The following is a 22,245-nucleotide window of genomic DNA, read 5'->3' as shown; positions in this document are numbered from 1 at the left end:
AACAAAGATAAACTTGTGCTTGTTACAAGCTTTACTTTTTTAATTATTTTTATTAATTTTATACTATTATAATTTTGAAATAATTATGAATTATAAAAATATATCAAATATAACTTTTAATAGTATCAAAAAAAATTATTTTAAATTTACTAAATAGAAAGAAGGAAAAAAATTCAGCTCACAACGAGCTAACTTCCAACTGGAAACGAAAATAATAATGACAAGCTGACATTGAGAAATTAAAATCTAAAGATTTAATTTCTGTTCACGTTCCAGTTGACTAAATTACATTCAGGAAAGTTCCCTATTTTGTTCTTCTTTCTTAATTAAAGAAAATTTTCAGAAAAAATAATGCTTTTAACTACTTTTTATTGTAAGAAAATTCTATCATTTGTTTCTAAATTCTTACTTTTATTATATTTTAATGTAAAAAAAGGGAGTTGTAACACAAACATTAAGGTTTAAAAATTAATTATAAAGTTAAATATTTGGTGGTAAATGAATAAAAACATGTAAGGTTAAAGATTACCTAAAATGAAAATTTGAAATTTAATAGCTTAAATGCTTCGTTCTTTCTATAAGAATACCTGTTAGCATAAACTTTCAATTATCTTAAATTATGTAATGAACTAATTTAATTTTAATTATTTCATCCAAATATTTTAATAGATAATAATTGAAATACTTCAATAAACTAATTCTTCTAATAAAATCATATTAACTTTAATTTCTAAAATTTATATAAATATTTCAATGAATACCTTTAATTGGGTATCAATTTTCCTTTTACAAACCCGTCCTAATATAATAAGTAATGGTGAGGGGAAACCATACACACTAGATGTACCCCAAAACTTGTTTTAGTGAAAATTGATAAAATCCCAATCAACACAATGAAACAAAACCTAAGATTTGACTCTTGATTGCAGTAAATTAGGTCCAAGGGTAATCCACCGTCTAAAAGCTCAAAAGTTAAAATGCATTAAAAAAGAACGAGTCTTGACACTGCAAAAGAGATAGGGTCCACAAAATACATGAAAAAGGCATGGCCTAGGAAGCAAGCCTCAACATAGAAAAGAGTACTCTGCAGTCTACCACAACTTATGTACAGCATTTTCATCAGAAGAGGCATCTGAACTTCATTCAACAAAAAGAACATTGTCCTGCAAAAGCCTTATTCAGTCTTAAACCGTCCACATGAAGCTAGATAGGGACATTACTCATGTACAGCTTTTTCATCAAAAGAGGCAACCTAAGGCCTCAGTCAACAAAAGAACATTGTGTTGCGCACATTTTCCTGCAAAGGAGGCATCTGAGGGACCGGAACAGCACCAGCACCACTCCCTCCACCATGGCTTGAAGTTGTCTCAGACTTTTCCTCAAATTTCATGAAATGCCCCAGCTGGGTTGCCGCCAAGTGTGCATAGCAAATTGGGGCAACTGCAGAGAGGTAGATAATTTACTGAGAAGTTTCCATAAACAAATACATAAATAGCATGAATTAAAATAATGTACAAAAAGTTATTACCAACAGAAATGGCAGTGGTGCTCCTCTGATACCTGTCATATTCACAAACAATATATTTTGGTTAGATTGATCGCAACTCAAACTGTAAAATAGGTTCAAAGTTTTCACTTACACGTATGATAATGAATGGACAAGCTCTTGTAGCTGATCCGGAGAGAAACCAATCTCATCTAGCAGCACATGGTAATGGGTAGGCCTGCTAGTTCCCTGAGCACAATTTAGAGGGGAAATTGTAACTATAATGTCTTACACTAACTTTCCCACACATAACTATTTTTATTAGATATCACATCTTTACATTGAAACTACCATCGAAGTTAATATCAGCTCTGCCATTCAGTTACAAACAAGCGGAATAAAAAAAAAGGTAGCCAGGTCTAATTTAAAAGGCTTGCACATTTCAAGGAGAGGACAATTAGAGGGAATAAACGTATTAGGTAGCTTCACAAACCAAGCCACAAGCATTCAAAATCAAAACTACTAAAATAATATACAGCACATTCATGTACGTATATTAAAAAGCAAGGATACTCACTATCATTCCAGCATGTGCACAAAGGTAGAAATCATAATTTCTGGGGTGACAAATTTTATTGTCGATAACGGTTCCTACAAAAGACAAGATTGATAAATAGGGGAACAGATGGCTTCCATCTAAAAAATCTTACTGCAGAAAACTAGAACACTTGCCAGGAGGGACATTGTCAGGAGAGCCAGGCTGGAAAAATCTGGTGTGGTGATTCTTCTGAGCAACAATTACTGTAAACTTTGGCTCCCAATTTTCATCAAGAAATTTGCAAGCCTAAAATTTTAAAGATTAGTTCTGAGACTAAAATGATCTGTACTTAAAAAGCACAATTGGCCAGCATAAGTACCTCAATTATACTATCAAGTTCAATATTCAAAACTTGATTGAACTGTGACTCACTAACTCCATCCCTACATTAGATAGAAAGGAGAACAAACACTGTTCAGTTGAAGCAGAAACGTAAAACATATTAACATTAAATCAATATATCAGAATGCATCAGCTTAATACTTCAATCCATACAAAATTAATAGAAGGCTAATACAAAATATTATTTGAGATAGCACAATAACTGAACCACTTGAAAAGGCAAACATGGTTTAAAAACAACAAAGCCTGCTCACAATAGGTGATGACTTGCCAAAAAACTTGAATATTAACAGTTGTAACTACCAAAATGGAAAAACGAGAAATAACGGTAAACAATTAATAGAAGCTGCATTTTTGAAAAAGAAAAAAAAACCTGAATATGATAATATTTTCTGGTTTTCTCCTTCCAGAAGTTGAATAGAAATCAAGCAGAAGTTCCCTGCAAAAATTGGAACCCATCAATCTAGACAGTCCTTATACACCAATTATCAGGGAAAAATAGCCAGTAAAAATTAATAGAACTACAAATAATAATTTGAACTTTTGCTCTGACAAGACAAAATGAAAACAAATATTCAAAAAACAGCACAAATTTATATTCAAGCATCAGGTACTACAAAAATATCATTGCATTTGTTAAACAATTTATGAATTACTTAACCTCATGATGCCTTCATCATCCTTTTCAGACACTTGCTTGAACAAATTATCTATCATTTCAACCTTTGCAGATTGGGTACGAACACAAGCCCTGTATTTAGATATCAGAGGCCACTGTCTAGAGCTGACCACCTGCATGAGCATGTTTAAACATCAGGCATGCAAGCTAACACTAAAAACTGGTATACTTTCACCCAAATTTAGGCTTAGCACAGACAAGATTTAGAAAGAAAAACAAAAGACCAACTGTCATTTACCGCAGCAATAGAAGGAATATCAGTCTGCCCAGGAGAGCCATGTGACACATCCATGCCCAGAATGAGGGTAGGAGCTTTGGAAACAATGGGAAGAGAAGGAGAAACTTCAACACCTAACAATGAATTCAATCCACCAAGCTGCATAACGATAAACAAATTCAATGGGGGAAAATCCTTCAATGAATAGTCAACTAAGAAATATAAAACAATTATACCAAGCCTCAAGAAAATAAAAGGGGAAAGGCATTAAGGTATTAGTTATTTGGAGTGACATTACAGACTACAGACAAGAAGCTTTAGCGGCCTGCAATAAAAATAAATCATCACAACCAGGTGATAACTTAGTATGTGGGATTGGTCATGAAAGCGTCCACCACACTTCATATATTTATGATATTAAAATGTTTTACAGGCATGTGCCTATATGAACATGCTGTACACTATTTACAAAAAACATCACCAGACTATAAATACCTTGGCATTGATCTTCAACATAACATTGGTAAGGTATTGATCATTGACCCTTGAAGGACACATACACTGATTAATGATTCCAAAATCAGCAAGATTCTTCTTTTTCCATGGACCTTCAATGTCAAAAATAAACTTTTCATATAGGGTACACGAAAATTGTCTGGGTGTAAATATATCATTAAAACCAAAATCACTAACCATAAATATCACAATTTTTCCGATCAGGAAGCAAACAGAGAAGGAACTGAGGAGCACCAGGAAGTTTAGACTGGATGGTTTCAAACATCTTCTCCACTCTAACCATGGGTGGGGCACGCCTAAACTGAGGACTCTCATCAAACACATCAAACGGCTCCTCTATTGACTACAAAAATCAAAGATTTAAATTTCAGAGTAACCCTTTCACAGTTCACTAAATATAAAGTTACCGAACTTACAATTCCTTTCATATCTCCAATTCTAATCAGGTCTCGCACAAGTCCTCGTACATCACAGCGTGCTGAAAAGTTAGCAACAGCCCATCTTTCTATCTTTGACGGCTCCACAAACCTCTGAAGCATTCAAGTAACTAGAGTCTGAGGCGATATTGTCATAAGGAAGAAAATAATAAAACTACACAGGAATATGAATAGAACTAAACTAAATACCTTGTTGCTAACATTCCATCTCCCATTCCTTGGATTGAGGTCCTCACCGTTGCCAAACTTCAACTATTGAAGAAGATTCAATAATTATTTTCAAACCATAACAAAATATTATTGACACGTATCATTAGCAATGAGGAAAACAATAATTAATTGTTCACAATTAAGTAAAATGAGTCTGCTTCATTCCGCTTTTAAAATAAATAATTGCTTCTTTATTCCAACATTGTGAACCTCTGAAAAAATAAAGCAATTATTTCTGGGGAAAAACTATTTACATAAATTAGGCGATATACTAAGACCCATTTAGCACAAGCAGATATAGAGTTACATAAATTAGAACACTTCAAATTGCATTTTACAACATCAAATGAACTGCAAAAAAACCAAGAAGTATGGAGATTACAAAAACAAAATCTTATTCCACCAGAATATCAACAGACTTAAATTCAAAAATAAATAGTTCAGGATTTCCTTAATGGAAAGCATAAAAAATAGTATGGAATTGCCTAATGGGCTAAGGGCAAGCATAAACTTTAATGACTTAAAATTATGACCACCAACATCAAGGCATAACCACATCCTTGGTAACAAAGCACAAAGCCATTTCTTAATTTAGGCAATCGTTTGATAGATACCCATCCTTGGTTAATTACATGTTAAATACTCATTGACAGATAGTAACAAGATATCAGTAAGTCAGCCTTGATTAATTGGAAAGGCAAGAGTAGAAAAATAAGGTATCCTTTCAATAAGAAAAAGGGATGGACAGTGAGATTTTATTTCTGGATTAGGAGAAAATTCAGATTGTTGTGGAAAGAATCCCAATTATGACCCATGTCTGTTATATTTTAACCACAGAAGAAAGTTTTGTTGATAGTAAATGCTATTTTCTTAAGATAAAGCATATAAAACCATATTATGGGTTACTTAAGAGGCCGATTTCTATCTTTTTTACTTAAAAGGGAAAATAGAAGTTTAAAATGATATTTGCTACTAGGTAAAGATGTAGATCACTTCGCAAGCTATCTCTAGACATGGCACCCATAATATTAAAGTAACAACGTCATTCCCGTAACCACGTAAACCATAAAGAAAATATCATTCACTTTTAGATGTTTTAATGCAACACAAATTTAACAAAAAGATTCATAAACACAATGGTATGAATACACACACACACATATATATATACCCTTGCTGCAGGCAAACCATAAAAAAAATAACATTCACTTTATATGTTTTAATGCAACATAAATTTAACAAATTGATTCATAAACACAATGGTATGAATATATACATACCCTTGGTGCAGGCAAAACCCGACCCTCCACTTCAGTGAAACCAGTGCTTATAGAAATTCCACAATTACGGAGCAAAGGTTCAGACCCATAGTTGCTGCATCTAAGTGCCTTCAGCAGAAATGATAGTAAGATTCGTTATTCCAGACAAATGGATTAAAGTCGTATCACTCAATTTAGCAAAACAACTCACATCAGACAAAATTTTCATCCTATCTTGTGGCTTCTGCCGGGATTTCTCCACTAATGAGGCCCTTTGAAGGGTTGACAAAGCTTTTGTATACCGTTGCAGTGATACCAATTCACAAAGCTATAAAACCAGGAGAGAAAACCAGTAATTGATAATAACAAAAATATGCAAACTGAAACAATCTGTACCCATTTTAATACTAACAAAAGCAGAATGAAAAAGTAAAAAGAAAACCCTCAATATACCTCAATGGGAAAATAAGTTGGCCGTTTAGGCTTCCCAACATTAATGCATGGAAGATCAGAAGAGTATCGCAAATCTATCTTTCGAACATTCACAAAATAATCATAAACAGTGATTTCCTCATTACCATCTCCACCATCCCCTCCACCTTTACCCTTCAAAGTAAAACTGCAAAATTTACACCATCTTTATAAACATCAACACAACACCAAATGAAAAACAATACAACGACTGTGCAGCACAATACACTAGGTATTAATAATTGGCCATGAACAGCCAAAGGAATTTAAGAAAATTTAAAAACAATACGTCTGCTCTCTGCATGGGAGTTCACTGAGCCCATTAATTTTGAATTCTTGATTGGATGGCTTGGTTTTAATCCTCAGATTCTTTAAGGTTCTTTTGGCCTGTTAGGAAAAATAATGTACAGATCAGACCTAAGCCTTGAAGATCAATGAAGGATAATGAAAATGTTTTCAGAGAGCATGTTCACCTTAGCCCAGTCAAGTTGAAAAGGATCTCTAACATTTTGATTGGAAATTAAGAAATCCACCACAGGCCCGGGAGTAATTATCATGGTAGTTGAAACATCTAATCAAATTAGAAATTGCAAGAATTAGACCAAATATATTGACTTGAGAAGATAGCATACAGGCAACAGATTTAACCTATGTTGAGAGACAGGCCACTCTGTGTAGCTCTAAAACTTGAATGGAATCCTCTACAGCCAAGAACACCACCTCCAACATCAGCAAAATTATTTGGATCATTGTGGAAAAAGGATTGGCGTACAAGCAAGCAGCCTCTGCAATAAACAATGTACAGTTATATTATCTCGGTAATATTGTAACAATATTGAAAAAGATGCGCAGTTACTTATACAAGGAAAAAGAAAGCATTATTTACTTACTGTTTAGCAGCATGCTGCCTCAAAATTATATCAAGAACTCTAATGGCTTCTTGAAAATTCTCTGTCTCTTGACCACGTAAGGCGTTGGTGATGGCTTGCATCGGAATTTTTGCTGCGTAGCTTATCTCTACTTTGAATGATTTTGAACGGTAAGGACGCCGCATTCTCTTTTTGTCACTCTCATTGTCCCCATTACCATCAGGACTGCAATTGCCATTGTTCCTAAAAATCAAACGCCAAATTAAAAAGATATCCTGTTGACTAAATAATAGAAAACCAACTTGTAGGGCCAAAACAATAACAAGTCTTCTTCTTCTACCTGTTAGAGGTGACATCCTCCAGAATAACTTCAAATTCAAGCTTATTCCGAGGAAGGGAGCCAAGAGTAAACAAACTTTTCTCCCCATCATATGCAAAGTCCTTACCATTTAAGTCAGAATGGTACGTTTCCTGCACCCTGTCCATAATCTTTCTCCCTACACCCTTACCTTCTACAGGACGCCCATCTTCATAAGTAAAAGCCACCTGTTTGCAAATATTATGTAATAATGTAAGCACCGAGTTCAAGTGACAAACTAAAATTAGGAAAACTCAGAATAATAAACCAAAAGCAAATGAAGAACATACGCTATAATGGAAGAAATGTCCATCGGTTTTAGTGACATTAACTTTGAAGTGATTAGCTAGTAATTGTATTTTATTTCCTCTTGATCCCAGACCCCGTCTGGCAATTGGAAGTCGAGACACCTTTTTCTTTACAGGTTCAGCATGGGAGAGTACTTCTTCGGCTTTTAGAGGTACCACATTAGAGGGAACAACAGGAGGTGGTGGTGGAAGCGACCCCTCCTTCCCGTTTCCATCTGGCTCAAATGAATCCATGGCCTGTATATACAAAGTGAGGGATATAACGTAAAGCAGAGAATCGCATCCCATTATGCAGAAAATCACTATAACCCTACCAATAAGCAATTGGTGTGAAAACTACAAAAGATAAGTTGATGACTACTATCATAGGACTGCCATACTAAGTTTTTCACACATAAACTAGGATAGAACTAAGCAGAGTTAATACTCAAATAATTTCATAAACTAAAATGTGTATCAAAGCAATCCTAGGAACCCACTTGAGCAAGGTTTTAATCAAAAGTCTACAGCCACAGTCATGCTGCAAAAAACATCAACGTTTTCAAAGCCTACAAAACCACAATTGCAGCTAAATCTGCGGCTTCTGTATAAGCTTTACACAACATTGCTTGCCTCGGCCCCAATTTAAAATCATTTATTTGAAAAATCTGAAGTCATTGAAGCGCGCTTCCCAGAAAATAAAAATGCATTACTTTTTGTTGAAGATAATTATTAATTTCAGAAAAAAGAAAAAAACAACTAGAAGTTGATAAATTACATATACATATTGCAAGACTTGTTACTTAGAGTAGCAAAGGCTAACTTACTACTTTTAAAAAAGCCATCTTCGGTAAAAGCGACATCCAGAAGTTAATTACAAATCATTAACACAAATACCCACAAATCAAAGACATGCATGACAATAAATTAGGGTTTTTCACCTATCCGAAAATGTTCTAAAAGGAAAAACAAAAATGACCCCAAAAGCCACACATAACGACCCCAAAATAGCAAAAACAAAATCAAAATAATGAACAAAAAGTTGCTGCCACGAGTTATGGTTGTCAAAATCAACAGAAACAAAATGAAAAAAAAAAATCCTTTAGAATAAACAGTCAAATAAGAGTCTGACAAAAAGCACTCCGAAATCCAAAAGAAAATTGTAAACAAGAACTTGCTTTTATATATTTCTGAAACAGAAAACATACAACAATATTTCAAATTGAGAAGTAAAAAACTACCAAAAAGAAGTCAGACAACACACAAGGTAACATTTCTAAACAAAAAGAAAAAAGAAAAAAAAAAAGCGAACCCAACAAGAGAAACAACACAGTGTTGAAAAAATGGGAACCAGAACAGCAATGCAGTATTAGAATCACACCACTAAATGACTCTACCGAAACAACAGTTTCACTTCAAAAGGAAACAAACAAAGAATCAACAACAGAGTAAGCAGAACCTGAAGAGGCAAAGGAAGGGAACCCTAACAATGTAAATTCTTCTGTAGAGGTAGAGAGGAAAATCACTGGGGAACACACTGAACCACGAAGGGAGAAGGTTCAGAATGTTTATACGGAGTTAGGTGTCAACACTGTTTTTAAAGTCTCTGAATGAGGTCATCTCTCTCCGGTGACCTGTGAAGAAAGCAGAGTCGTTGATTTAAGTTTGAGATTGGATGAAGGGATGGGATTGAACGAGGTGATTGGGTGCTGTGAACTCGATATTGAAACACACGCATGGCAAGACAATGGAGCATGTATTGTCAGTGAGCCCGTCTTGGGTTGGGCGCCTTTTGGGTTCACAAAGAAACTGAGAAATTAATGGACCGCTTCCTATTAATTTATTACCATTTTTCTAAATAAAGCAGTGTATTTTCTTTTATTGATTTGAGACATTATTATTATTGATATTATGTCAAAATTAACACCTATGTCCATGAATTTTATTTTTTTACTAAAATTCTGCATGCATTATTTCTTAATATTTTTCAAACATATATATATATATATGTGTGTAAGCTTTTGAATTTCTACAAATAAACGCTTAAATTCAATTTGAATATAGTTTTGACACTGATGATACGTATTGGAATTTGAAATTTACAGAGCAATTTTTTTATGGCAACAATCTCATACAAATTACGTGAAAATGGGTTAGATTTTGTGGCTAATTCGGTTTATCTAATGTTTAAAAAAAAAAATTTTTATACGAATCTATTTTTGATCTAGTAAATTGAATTCTTGTTAGTCTCGATTAATTTAATTTAATTATTTATTATTTTAAATTTTAATATTATTAGTTGTAACATTCTAAAAATACAGTTTAAAACCATATCATGGAATATTCATAGTTAACAATATTACAGTTTAGTTCTGAAAGAGAATAAGTATGTTTATGACCGAACGGCCTTACAACAACACTTTAGAATTTAAACTCTACAAAACAATGGTCTAGACCGAACGGTTCCAAGACTAAACTTACATCGATCGGTTATACAAAATAAGACTAATTTTAACGATCGAACAGTCATATGGTTCAGCTTTGACTTCCACTTCTTCCAAGGTTTCTTCCAATAGCTCTTCTCCTTCTGCTCACATCCACAGGATAATCATTGCAACAGGAAGGACGACCAAACGGACAATACAGATAAGATAAGACAAGAAAATAGGGTAAGCTTATATAATTTAATTAATTCATTGAATCATATAATTCATACAATTTCTAAGATCATTCATTAAATCAATCATGTTACAAACAATCATATACTTCCAGCCATAACCATACAGTAATACATGCAATGACCGACCACTTGACGCTGACTGTCCGGACTGTATGAATTTTGTGTAGCTACAACGTTTGTGCACCCGGATGATGTAGTAGCTGGGATGCCCTCAACAACTGCCACCCAAAGTTAGTCTGTTCCGTCCGAGTTCACCTTATGGACTAGGACCTCCTACCATTCTCACACATGACTTACTCCTCTCTACTTGAGAATGAGTAATCATAGAATATCAGGATAAACACCAGCTAAGCATAACCACATTCATACTTTACCATCCAATAACAATTTCTGAGATATTCCTCCCTGGAATACTCTTTCATATCCATACTATTTCATTCATATTACATTCCAAATTCCATCATACTTCATTATCAATACATTCAAACTGAATAAAGACAACAATTTTCCATCTTAGAAGCAAGACCGAACTAGAGAACACCTTTTAGACTAAGCTAACTGAACCCTTAGTATAAGATCGAACGGTCTTTCACTTATCCGTAGAACAGGACCGAACGCTATTTACCAATTTAACCAATTCATTGAACCGACTCCTAATAGTTTAAACCGAACACTACGAACCCGAGGCCGAATACTAAGACTTTAAGCCGAACACCATTTATTGAGACCAAATACTGTTTGACACCGAATACCAGTAACAGACTGAATACTATGAAGAAATCGAGAGCTAGTACGATATTGAGTATTAATAATACTTAGCTTTAGTCTAAGACCGAACACTGAAGAGACCGAGTACTATTCTGAAACCGAGCACTGTAGAGATCGAATATTATTAAGTTTGACCGAACACTCTTATTCCAAAATAGTAATAATAGATTATTTAACGAGACTAAGAGCTTAGTTCAAGACCGAGCACTACTAAGCTTATACAAAAATGAAAGGATATATATATATATATATATATATATATATATATATATATATATATATATATATATATATATATAACCAACCACGAAAACAACCTAACATCTATTCACATACTGAAAACGATTTAAATGTTGATTACTTAACTTATTTGAATACCCTAAATAGGCTGATGACTAAGTAGAAATAGAAAGCTAAACTTAAACTAAGTATTAGTGATCAAACCTATCAATAGAAGATCGAACAGTCATTAACTGAAATTCTCTTCAGAAGGGAAATACAGTTAAAATCGAACACACCAAAGGAAAAACCAAACGGTCACGAATGACTCTCAGTTACAGTTTATAGAATTCTGCAGATTACTGTAAAATCATGATCAAACTATGTTTCTACCCAGTTTATGCCTTTTTATCAATCATCAATACATCCAAACAAACTTGCAGTATTTCAACATCAACCAAATTCATCAAACATAACATCATTCCAGCAAGTAAACAATCACAAAAGGAAAATCATAATTAAATTACAAGCTTCCCTTACCTCTTAAGCTTAGCCGAACGCTCACAGCTTGTAGAGAATATCTCACCACCAGAAATCTTAGAAGCGTATGGTCATGATTTATGAAACTAAACCAAACAAAAGACCAGAAGTGTGCTTAGAATGAGATGTTAAACTCATGCAACCAGAACTTGGCTTGCATGTGCCAGAAAATGAACGTTCTAAGAAGAGAAAGAACTCATTAGCTTAAAACCACAACTTGATCGATGCAAAGTGAAGCTCTTAGCACCAGGGAAACTTAGGCGTTGCCTAAATGATGATCGGAAGAAGAAAATGGTAAGATTTTGTAGAGAGAAGAAGAAGATTGTAGAGAGAAGGAGGAGAAAATGAGACTTTCAGAAGTTGAAGAAGAAATGTGCAGAAAGTGGAGCGTAATTTGAAATTTTTCTTTAAATACTACCGTAAAAACTGAACGGTCCACTCTGTTGCTCACACCTGTCTTCCACTTTCTGAATATTTCAAATTCCCTACATCAACAGCTAGCTTCCACTAACTTGGGATTGTAAGGGTTCTGACTAGGGATGACAACGGGTCGGGTCGGGCACGGATAGTGCCTACCCGCAACCCGACCCGACAAAAAAAAATCCACCCGCTACCCGCATGGATACCCGCTTAAAAAATATCCACGGGTAATTTAAAACCTGCGGATACCCGTGGATATCGGCGGATATCCACAAATATTTAAAAAAAATATATTTTAATAAATTATTAAAATAATTTAAATAGAATTACAAAAATATATAAAATATAATATAATATAAATTAAATATAAATTTAAATTCAATTTTAATTAAATTTAATCTTGTAAAATATAAATTGATGTTAATTTTAATTAAATTTAACTTAATAAAATATAAATTAAATTTTTATTTTTATTTTTTGCAGGTAGCGGGTATCCGCGGGTACAGATAGTATAATATCCGCACCCGACCCGTTTATAAGCGGGTATTAAAATATTCGCTACCCGCGGGTTGCGGGTAGTAAATATTCGCAGGTATCAACTATCCGTCGCAGATTTTATCCGTGAATATCCGCGGGCGCGGATCTTTTTGTCATCCCTAGTTCTGACATCAGTTAACATTTTTTTATTGTATTATAAATGAGAATAATAAAAAAGATTTTTTTAGAGAGCAAAATATTATAAATTTATTCATTCAAGACTCTAATCTTATAAATGAATAACTGACACAAGAATTATCAATATTATAAACCTATTCATTCTCTTTTTGGGTTTGTTTTTAAATTACATTTGAGTTTTATGTTAATTTTTTTTATTTTGAATTATTTTTGAGTTTAATATCGTTTGAGAATGAAATTATTTAAATTTAAATTACAATCAAATTGTATTTTTTTTGGATTAAAAAAACTTATAAATAAGTGAGTCACTGAGTCAACCCGTTTAACCCACTAACCCGTGATAAACCAAAATTCGAATTTTTTTGACTTACTAATAAATGAATTGAGCTGGATTGACTCACTAAGTGAGAGTGTTTCATCCTGCACCTCCAACCTTTTCATCTTATACCTCTAATTTCTCAAAATACCCTCTAACTAATGAGGTGATTATCATTAATTAATTTTGTTTTATGTGCATTGAACAAAGTATTGAAACCTACATCCCATTTTCACCCATTTTAATTTATTCATCTATCTTCTTTTGTTAAGTGTTTCTCTTTATTTCATTTCATTTGTTTTCATTGAATGACTATATTTCTCTCCATTCTATATTATTTGTATTAGTTTATCAAATTTTTTAATTTTTGTATGATTTTTTATTAATTTATAAATGTTTAATTAAATAATTTATAATGTTAAAAAATAATTTGTATGATTTTATTAAATTTAATAAACAAAATTGATGAAAAATAAAAATAGAGGTATGAAAATATATATGAAAATTCGATAGAAAAAATTTCGAATCTCAATATCTATGTTGTCTATTTCGGATATGGACAACCAATATATGTTTTGATAAAAAAAAGTTATTTTTCGGAATTCGATATGCGATGCATCACTAGTGCAGAATTGATCTTTAACGTCATCCCATAAACATCCGTCCATCAAAACTCCAACGTAAATAATTGACCGGTGGCATAAATGTAAATAATTGAGTGTAGAGACGTCCGTCTTGGAGGGGGCCGGACGTCTATAATATAGTAGACGTCCGGCCCCTCTAACGGACGTTCAAAAGGCTGACGGGAGAGTTGAAGAATCAGCCTTTTGAATGTCCGTCCTGGAGGGGGACAGACGCCTATATATAGTACACGTCCGTCCCCCTCCAGGACGGACGTTCAAGAGGCTGACGGGTTCAACTACCCTGTCAGCCTCTTGAACGTCCGTTCTGGAGGGGGCCGGACGTCTACTATATTATAGACGTCTGGCCCCCGCCACAACGGACGTTCAAAAGACGTTTAAAATAAGGACATACACACCAAAACGCGAACCCGCGAGGAGTTATGCGAACCCATGAGAGTTCCCTCTGCGCCTTGCATTTCCAGGTTGGTTTTTATCTGTTTTGGACCATTTAATCTTACTTTTATTCCGATTAAATTGTTCAGTGATGAAATATCTTTCATTTGGACCGATTAAAAATCGTTTTCGGTGCATTTTGTTGTAGTTTGTTGCGTGTTCTTGGGCGGCGTTTTTTGGCCTACGTTTTAGGTCGTTTACTCCTCCATCTCCCTCCATTTTCATTTCAAATCTGCTCTTCAAACGTGTTGCAGTGCACAAACAAACGTCCAAACCCCGTAATCCTAAATAACCCTAAATAACCCGTCTAATAAAACCCTTTCTGCAGTAGTGTATAGACGTCCGAGAGGTCACAGCAGATGTCTATATAGACGTTCGGCCTGACACAGCAGACGTCTATATAGACATCCGGCCTGACACAACGGACGTCTATATAGACGTCCGGCCTGACACAACAGACGTCTACATAGACGTCACCCACAAAGACGTCGGTGGAACGTCGGACATCGAAAAGCCCAAAGAACGGACGTCTAAAGCCCTAGTGATACATTTTAAAATTTTTATTCCCACCTACAAATGTTTGCTTGTAAAGTATTTTTTTAATATATTATTTACTCTTTGTTACATTGTACTATTTAATTTTTCGTTAGATTACATTACATGTTTTTAAAAATTTTGTTTGGCATATTAAATTTTTGTTTCAATGTTTAAAATCTTTTATTATATTATTTTAAAATTTAAAAGTTTGTTTATTTTGAATGTAAAATTTTATTAGATTAATTTAAAGTATTTAATTATATTATTTATAAATGTTTAAATAGATAATTTATATGAATATTTTAAATTTATTAAAAATATAAATTTATTTAAAATTTATATAAAATAATTATAAAAATTATTATGTAGTTGTAAGTATTATTATTTTTTTGGTTTTTTTATTTTTAAGTTTATTATATTATTTTTTTGATTTTATAATTTAATTATAAATATTTAATTTATTCTATTAATTTTTAATTTTGCTATAAAATAAATTGTATAACTTTTTTTAGTTTATTTAAAGAAATATGTGTGTCCAGAAATTTGTACTTGTATATTAAAAAAGTTGTTTTCAGATGAATCTTTGACCCTTTCTTTTTTTGTTTTTCAAATATTAAACAGTTTTAAATAGGGGTGATTTAGAAATTGCATAAAAATTTGGAGATGCAAATAAGAGTTGAAGGTGCATGATAAAACCCCAATTAAGTGGCCAACCGGGTGGACTGGGTCAGATAACCCGTGTTGAGAGCATTTGATAACAAAACAAATTACTTTCTTAAAATATAACATGTAAAAATAAATACTTTTATGATGATTAAATAAATCAATTAATATAATTTAATTTCATTAATATCATTTAGATTCCAAAATATCTCTTATTAAAATTTAATATCTTCAAGTAAAAATAAATTATTGATAATAGAATCAGGTGAATATATATTTTGAAAGCGATTATTTTTCATTTAATTTATCATTTATAATTATTGTACGTTAGTAAGTTTTAAAAAATATATAATATTTGTTAAGATTAGAATCAACAAAGTGGATCATAATAATCTAATAACTAACTTGACTTATCTCAATTTTGACTAACTGAAGTTGTAATAGATAAAAACATAGTAAATTTCACTTGAGTCTAATTTTATAACCTTATTCATTTATAAACTACTTGTCAAACTATTTATCAATACAACATTTTAACCCAAAAAAAATATTTTTTTATTATAAACATCTTTAGCAAAGGTGAGTTCTTTTATGCTTCCATTCCTAGACTAGTTTTTCATTTATATCTTTTAAAAAGAGTAGTGTGTTAAATTAGATATTAATTAAACATATTATTATATTTTTAAAATAATTCTCTCACCCTGACATTATTAATTTAGAAAAAGATTAGCTTGTATTTTATTATTTAAAAAATGTTATTATTATTATTGTTATGTAGAATATGACGTAAAAGAAAACAAAGTACTGATGGAGTTGTTAGAGGAAGTCTTGGGATTTTTCTTGTGTTGTGATATTTAGGGGAAGCAAAGAGAAGTACATTGACAGCTTTTCTTCCTTTTTTGCAATTATCGTTATTGAGTATTGTCAAATTGTTGGTTACAAACAAGATGCAATTGACTGTGATTCTTCTCTGTCAAGTCTTTTTCATTTACATGTTGGTTCATAAGATATGAAAAGAGTGTTTAATCATATTATTTTATATGAATTTTTAGTTATGTGTGTATAAAAATATTTATATATATATATATATATATATATATATATATATAGGGTTTGTTAATTTAGGTAACCTTTTGATATTAATATTAAATTTTAATTGAAAAAGTTATTCTAATATATTATAAGTTTTAAGGTTAAGAATATTTGAATAATTTTTTATTTTTTTATTTTTTATTTTAAATTAAAATAAAAATTATTGAAATATTCAATATTTAAAGTATTTTTTTATAAGTACAGATTTTTTTTAACTAAAACTTCATATTTAAGAGATTATATAAATTAACAAACTTATATATATATATATATATATATATATATATATATATATATATATATATATATATATATATATATATATATATATATAACCATGTTATAAGTTCCACAATATTTAGATTAAAAACAAGTTAGATTATAAATGATATGGGGTTATCCTAATATTATCAGTTCAAATTTCTTTTGTAACAAGTAATAGCTTCTATTTTTTATGTACAGAAGAGAGGTGCTTTCTTTTTTATATGGGTTAGGTTTGAGTTAGATATGTATTTTATATATATATGTGTATTTTTTTTAATACATAAATCAGATGTGTATTAATACTTGGTTTTAGTAACAAAGAAAATAGGTAAACATGAATATTTAAACATTGTTAAAATAATATTATTTGGAATATGTCAAATTACGTATATTTCAAATAGAATGTATTCATTAATTATCATTTAATACAAAAATAAGATGTGTACGAATACTTGGTTTCAGTAATAAAGAAAATAGGTAAACATGAATAGGAAATAGAAAGAAAAACTCAATAGTTAAGTGTCATAGGCACATCTGTGTTATATTGAGATGATATTCAAACTTGTGAACATCTTAGAAAACCTAAATGTGGAGAAAAATTATTTTGAGTAAAAGATTGAGAGCGTAGGAAAACTTTTTGTGGAAATGTTTGCAGTGTAATTTCGTTTATGTAAGAACATTTGACGTTCACCATGAGGTTGATGAAATACTTGAAAACACTAGAAGGAGGTTGAATAGTGTTAATGGAAAACTCTTTTGCAACCTTTCTGATATAGCACTTTCGTCAAGCATGAAGACTTTTATGTAAGTTGTTAAACGCTCAACCTTGCGATTAGTTTTAAATGATAAATTCTTTTCAAGTGCAATTCAGAATATTTGCTATAGTATTTGATCAAACTTCCTCTTTAAAGAATATTCGTTTAGTATATGAATCTCTTATATTTAAAACAAAACTACAATTGCACGTCTTTATAAGAGAAGCATCGAGAGAGAATAAAACAATAATGCACAGATATATTTATACTAGTTCACTCCAACTGAGCTACGTACAGTCTCTTCTAACCTTAGAGGGTTCCAGTATAATCTTACAAAAGATTACAATGAGTATTCTCACAACTCCTGGTATACTTAGGAAATCCTAGTATACCTTGATACGCTGCCTAGTTGAGTTTCACTCGCTCCTGCTTGTGCAGTATTCTTCACCGCTCATGGTATCCCTAGTCAGTGAATAACTCCCACTATCCTAGACTAGTTGAGTTTCATCCACTCCTGGTTTCCACTATACAATGTTGGTATCTCACGATACGCTGCTTAGTAATCCTTAACTCTCTTGAGTTAAATAACAAGTGTTTGTGTTTGAATTCTCTTCAGAATTTGCAATCAATCTGATTGCTTACAAGTTGTTAGATGATTACTGATGACATACCCCTAGTCATGGCCTATCACATTTATGAAGAGTTAGATTTATCTATGGAAGAAGGGCCTAAACTCTTTCTCTTAGGCCATCTTAAGCCATCATGAAGACTTAGTAGAGTAAGAATAATTTTGGGCCAAGTAGTCTAGATTTTATTTGGGCTTTGTATTATGGGCCTAGTAGTGTATGATTTCAATTTGGGCCTTGTATTTTGGATCAAGTAGAGAAGGGTTTTGACCACCTAAGTCAACATTGGGCCTTAAGCCCAACATTGACCAATGTGGACGTCCATTAGGGAGAGTTGACCAAGGGGTCAACATTTCTGGCCAAGCTTGAAGACCAAGGGAGCATTTTCGTCCTAGACACATGGAGGCACCCTATTGGAGAGTTTTTCGTCATTGCTCTCTCAGCCAACCAAGGTGAATCTTTTAGGTTAAAGTTTCTACCCATCTACCTATTTTGAGACATATTAACTTATAAATAGAGGTGTCTCTCCATCATGTAATCACCTTTGAAAATAGAGTAAAGTTATGCTACCATTTTGTGCGCACATACTCTTGTAAGGTTACCCTAGGCTTGAGAAACCCAAATGACCTCTTTTATCTACATTCCTCCAAGAGTTGGCTCGACCTTTCTTAGAGAACCGTAAACACATCTTCCCTCACCATAAATCACACAAAAACCATGAGATATCAACACCTTTCACCAGCACCAAACTTTGCAACCTTCATCCATGATCTTATGGCTTGTTTTGATTCTAGATTTGACTTGTCCTAACTAGAGCATTGCCATCAATGACTCTCACAAAGATGATATATGTTTAATATAATATTGTCTACATACTCGCTAAGTGTTTCTCTCTTTCTCTCTACTTACAAATAGTAAGTTGATATTATAATGAAGCTTGAAAGTGTTTTCTGGACCTTTTTTTTTCTCTTCTCAGATATTTTCTTTTGATCTTGAGCTCTTTTTGTGTTTTTTCTTCTCGACGATATTGATATTCTCTTTTTAATCTATTCTCTTGATTTGTTCTTCAAATCTTCTTCTATTTAAAGGTTTCTCAAAAGATATTCGTTAGACTTTTTGCCTTGAATCTTGTGTCTTCTTTGTCTTGTCGTGTGAAGTAGTCGTTGATTAAGGTAAACTTGTCAGAGTAGGCTTGCTTTTTCATTACTTTTCTAGAATTAGGTTGTATTATTTTCTTGGCACGACTTCTGATGGAGAAAACATTCTGTGAATGTCTTCTTTATCTCCAACGTACACTTCTGATATATTTCAAATAGAATAGGTGGATGTATGTAGTAGGTGATCTGCACATAATATTGTAGATATGCATGCAACATATATGTCATTTTTCTTATTACTTTTGTTGTTTTTTAATGTTGAGCCTTTAATGAAATTTAATGTTTGTTGGAACAACAAAGTGTTTTTTACGTCTTTTACCGTTCAAGTAGCATTTTATCATTTAAGTTTTTCTCTTAAGATACCAATTGTTAGTTAAAGCCTTCATGAATGGATGAAGTATGGTGTTTAGCTCATGGGATCGTCTAGACTATTGTAAACGCTTTGATATTTTGCTTTTTTTAGCCAGAGCATTTGGCAAGTTTGTCCTCTACAATTTTTTAGAATATCGATTGAGACTTTTAAAGGGCTTTTACTAAAAACATTGTCTCAACACTTTTTCATTCTTTTGAGAGTTTAATTTTTGTTTGGAACAATATAACTTTCACTTTTAACATAACTTTCATAGATTCTTTAACTTTGGGAATCATTTAGTATAACGTCTCATTTAGACCTAAGTGTTTTTCTAAGGCTTTCCTATGTAACTAGATATTTAGAGATTTTGAGCTTATCATTTAGGTTTTTGCTATCCTGATATTTTAGTGATGAATCCTCATATTCTCATTTGGTTTAATGTTGTTTTGTTAAAATTCAAAACATATGAGAGCGTTTACACATATTAGTATTATAGACTATTTTGTCTTAACAATCTCCCCATTTTTTATGCTTAACAAATACACATCTAAACGATATGATTTTTCTTAGTTCATCGTAGAAGTGAAATTATAAATTGCTTAAAGTTTTTAATTGTTTAGTATTTTGTGAATTTATAATTTTTAGTGTTCGTCTTATGCATGCGGGTTAATGTTTTAAACAGTTAAAATAAATAAAGGAAAAATAATCAAGACATGATAAGCAATCAGAGAATAAATTAAAGAAAAGACTAAAATCAGAGCACAAAATGAAAAAAAGAGAGTAGATATTTAAACACATAAACATATTATATGAACGTGTACAAGGTTATGAATGAACTTCTAAGAATTTGGAGACTTCCCCTGATTTTGTGCTATCCTATTCTATCCTATCTTCTTGCGTACTCCCCGAAATACATGCTCCTAGATGTTGACACATTTATCTCTTTTCTCCCTCTTATTTGATAAACATAAAAAAAGAAGGAGAGAGAGGACATCACGACCCCATGGATGGGAAAAGAGTGGCTAAGGGGAATGGGAAAGGAAGACTCCATGAAACAAAGAAGGAAAGAGATGGATAAAGCGATTGAAAAGAGAAGAGAAAGAAGAAACTGAGGTAAAAGAACGAGGGGTAGGAGAAAGATGGTGGCTAATGGGTAAGGTATAGGTTGACTATGAAGGGTGTAGGTTAGGTGGAATAACTACTTTTGTAGGTAAGTTCTGAATACGAGAGTAGGAAGAGGCGTGAGATTATCATATTCATCTTGGTTCGATGAACGGAGAAGATGATGATGATGGTTTGGAGGTTTAGATGATGGCTTCATTGGTTTGAAAGATTAAGAGTTTGAGAACTCGGAAGTTGGAGAGAGCATTCGAGAGAAGTGAGAAATAGGTTTTCCAAAAGGAGTGAATAAGTTGAGATTATGAAGATAGTAGAGTCGACTTAAATAGAGTGGAAAGTTAGTCATAACCGATTGTGATTTGTCTTGTCCATTTAATGCACTTAGTACGACTTGGATTTGGAAAGAGATATTGTATTTCTCGAAAGATATTTTTGAATGAAGTGCTTTTGCAACGGATAAGTATTGGAGAGGTGGTAGAGTCAAAGAATTTGTCTTTTTGAGGAAGAGAGAAAGAGGAGAGAATTTATGTTAGGAGTAATGGCTTGTATATAGACACATCCTAATGCATGTATGCAATTGTCTTGAAGACGATTTGTCTTTAGACAATGTTATGTATGATGCCATTTGGACTATGTGTCCTTGGCGTTTGACTCTAAACGCTATATCAATACACTAACACACGTTGAGTCAAATTCATTCAATGATTCTCATACCAATAAGGGTTACTAGACGATAAAGTCTATCTTCAACTAATGGCTTGGTGAAGATGTTAGTTAGTTAATCCTCTATGTTTACATATTGTAAATCCATATTACCCTTGTTAACATGATCATGCATGAAGTGATGTTTGACCTCAATATGTTTTGCGTGTGAATGCAACGTAGGGTTCTTAGATAAACTAATTGCTTCATTATTATCACAATAGATAAGGATATTAGCTTCGAAGTAGTTGTAGTCCTTCAATTGATTCTTGATCCATGATACTTGTGAGCAATAGTAAGCGACAAATATATATTCAACTTCTGCAGTTGATAATGCAATCGTATTCTGCTTCTTGCTTAGCCACAATACTAGATTTCTTTAGATGATTTGACAACCTCCACTTGTTCTTTTGCACTCTACTTTATCTCTAGCGTAATCAACATCACAATAGCCTTCTAATTTGAAGCTTTTTCTTCCTTTATAGCACAAGCCAATATTGGTTGTTCCTTTCAGATAGCGAAATATTCATTTAACAACACTGAGATGGGTTTCTC

The 22,245-nt window shown here is 32.4% G+C and overlaps 1 protein-coding gene across 2 annotated transcripts; it reads right to left on the bottom strand.

Moving 5' to 3' along the window:
* Positions 1 to 958: 958 nt before the first annotated feature.
* On the bottom strand, positions 959 to 9,530 carry LOC108345818 (protein argonaute 4). Of its 2 annotated transcripts, none has more exons than XM_017584599.2 (23): positions 9,218 to 9,530; positions 7,733 to 7,987; positions 7,425 to 7,630; positions 7,106 to 7,327; positions 6,864 to 7,000; positions 6,689 to 6,786; positions 6,505 to 6,602; positions 6,198 to 6,363; positions 5,956 to 6,072; positions 5,766 to 5,873; positions 4,465 to 4,527; positions 4,255 to 4,368; positions 4,016 to 4,181; positions 3,818 to 3,930; positions 3,344 to 3,481; positions 3,088 to 3,218; positions 2,800 to 2,865; positions 2,404 to 2,467; positions 2,219 to 2,330; positions 2,064 to 2,137; positions 1,641 to 1,735; positions 1,529 to 1,560; positions 959 to 1,440 (listed from the first exon to the last, which is right to left on the bottom strand). In XM_017584599.2, the coding sequence occupies exons 2-23, from the start codon at positions 7,982 to 7,984 to the stop codon at positions 1,265 to 1,267; spliced, it is 2,748 nt and encodes a 915-aa protein (XP_017440088.1). In that variant the 5' UTR covers positions 7,985 to 7,987; positions 9,218 to 9,530; the 3' UTR covers positions 959 to 1,264. The 2 variants fall into 2 exon arrangements, with proteins under 2 accessions (XP_017440088.1, XP_017440087.1); XM_017584598.2 differs by having other exon boundaries at positions 9,189 to 9,529.
* Between the last annotated feature and the right edge of the window lie 12,715 nt (positions 9,531 to 22,245).

This window comes from Vigna angularis, chromosome 6 (assembly GCF_016808095.1).
Source record: "Vigna angularis cultivar LongXiaoDou No.4 chromosome 6, ASM1680809v1, whole genome shotgun sequence".
Lineage (NCBI taxonomy): Eukaryota > Viridiplantae > Streptophyta > Magnoliopsida > Fabales > Fabaceae > Vigna > Vigna angularis.
Note: the sequence above shows the minus strand (reverse complement) of the source record. Positions and strands in the feature narration are given on the sequence as shown.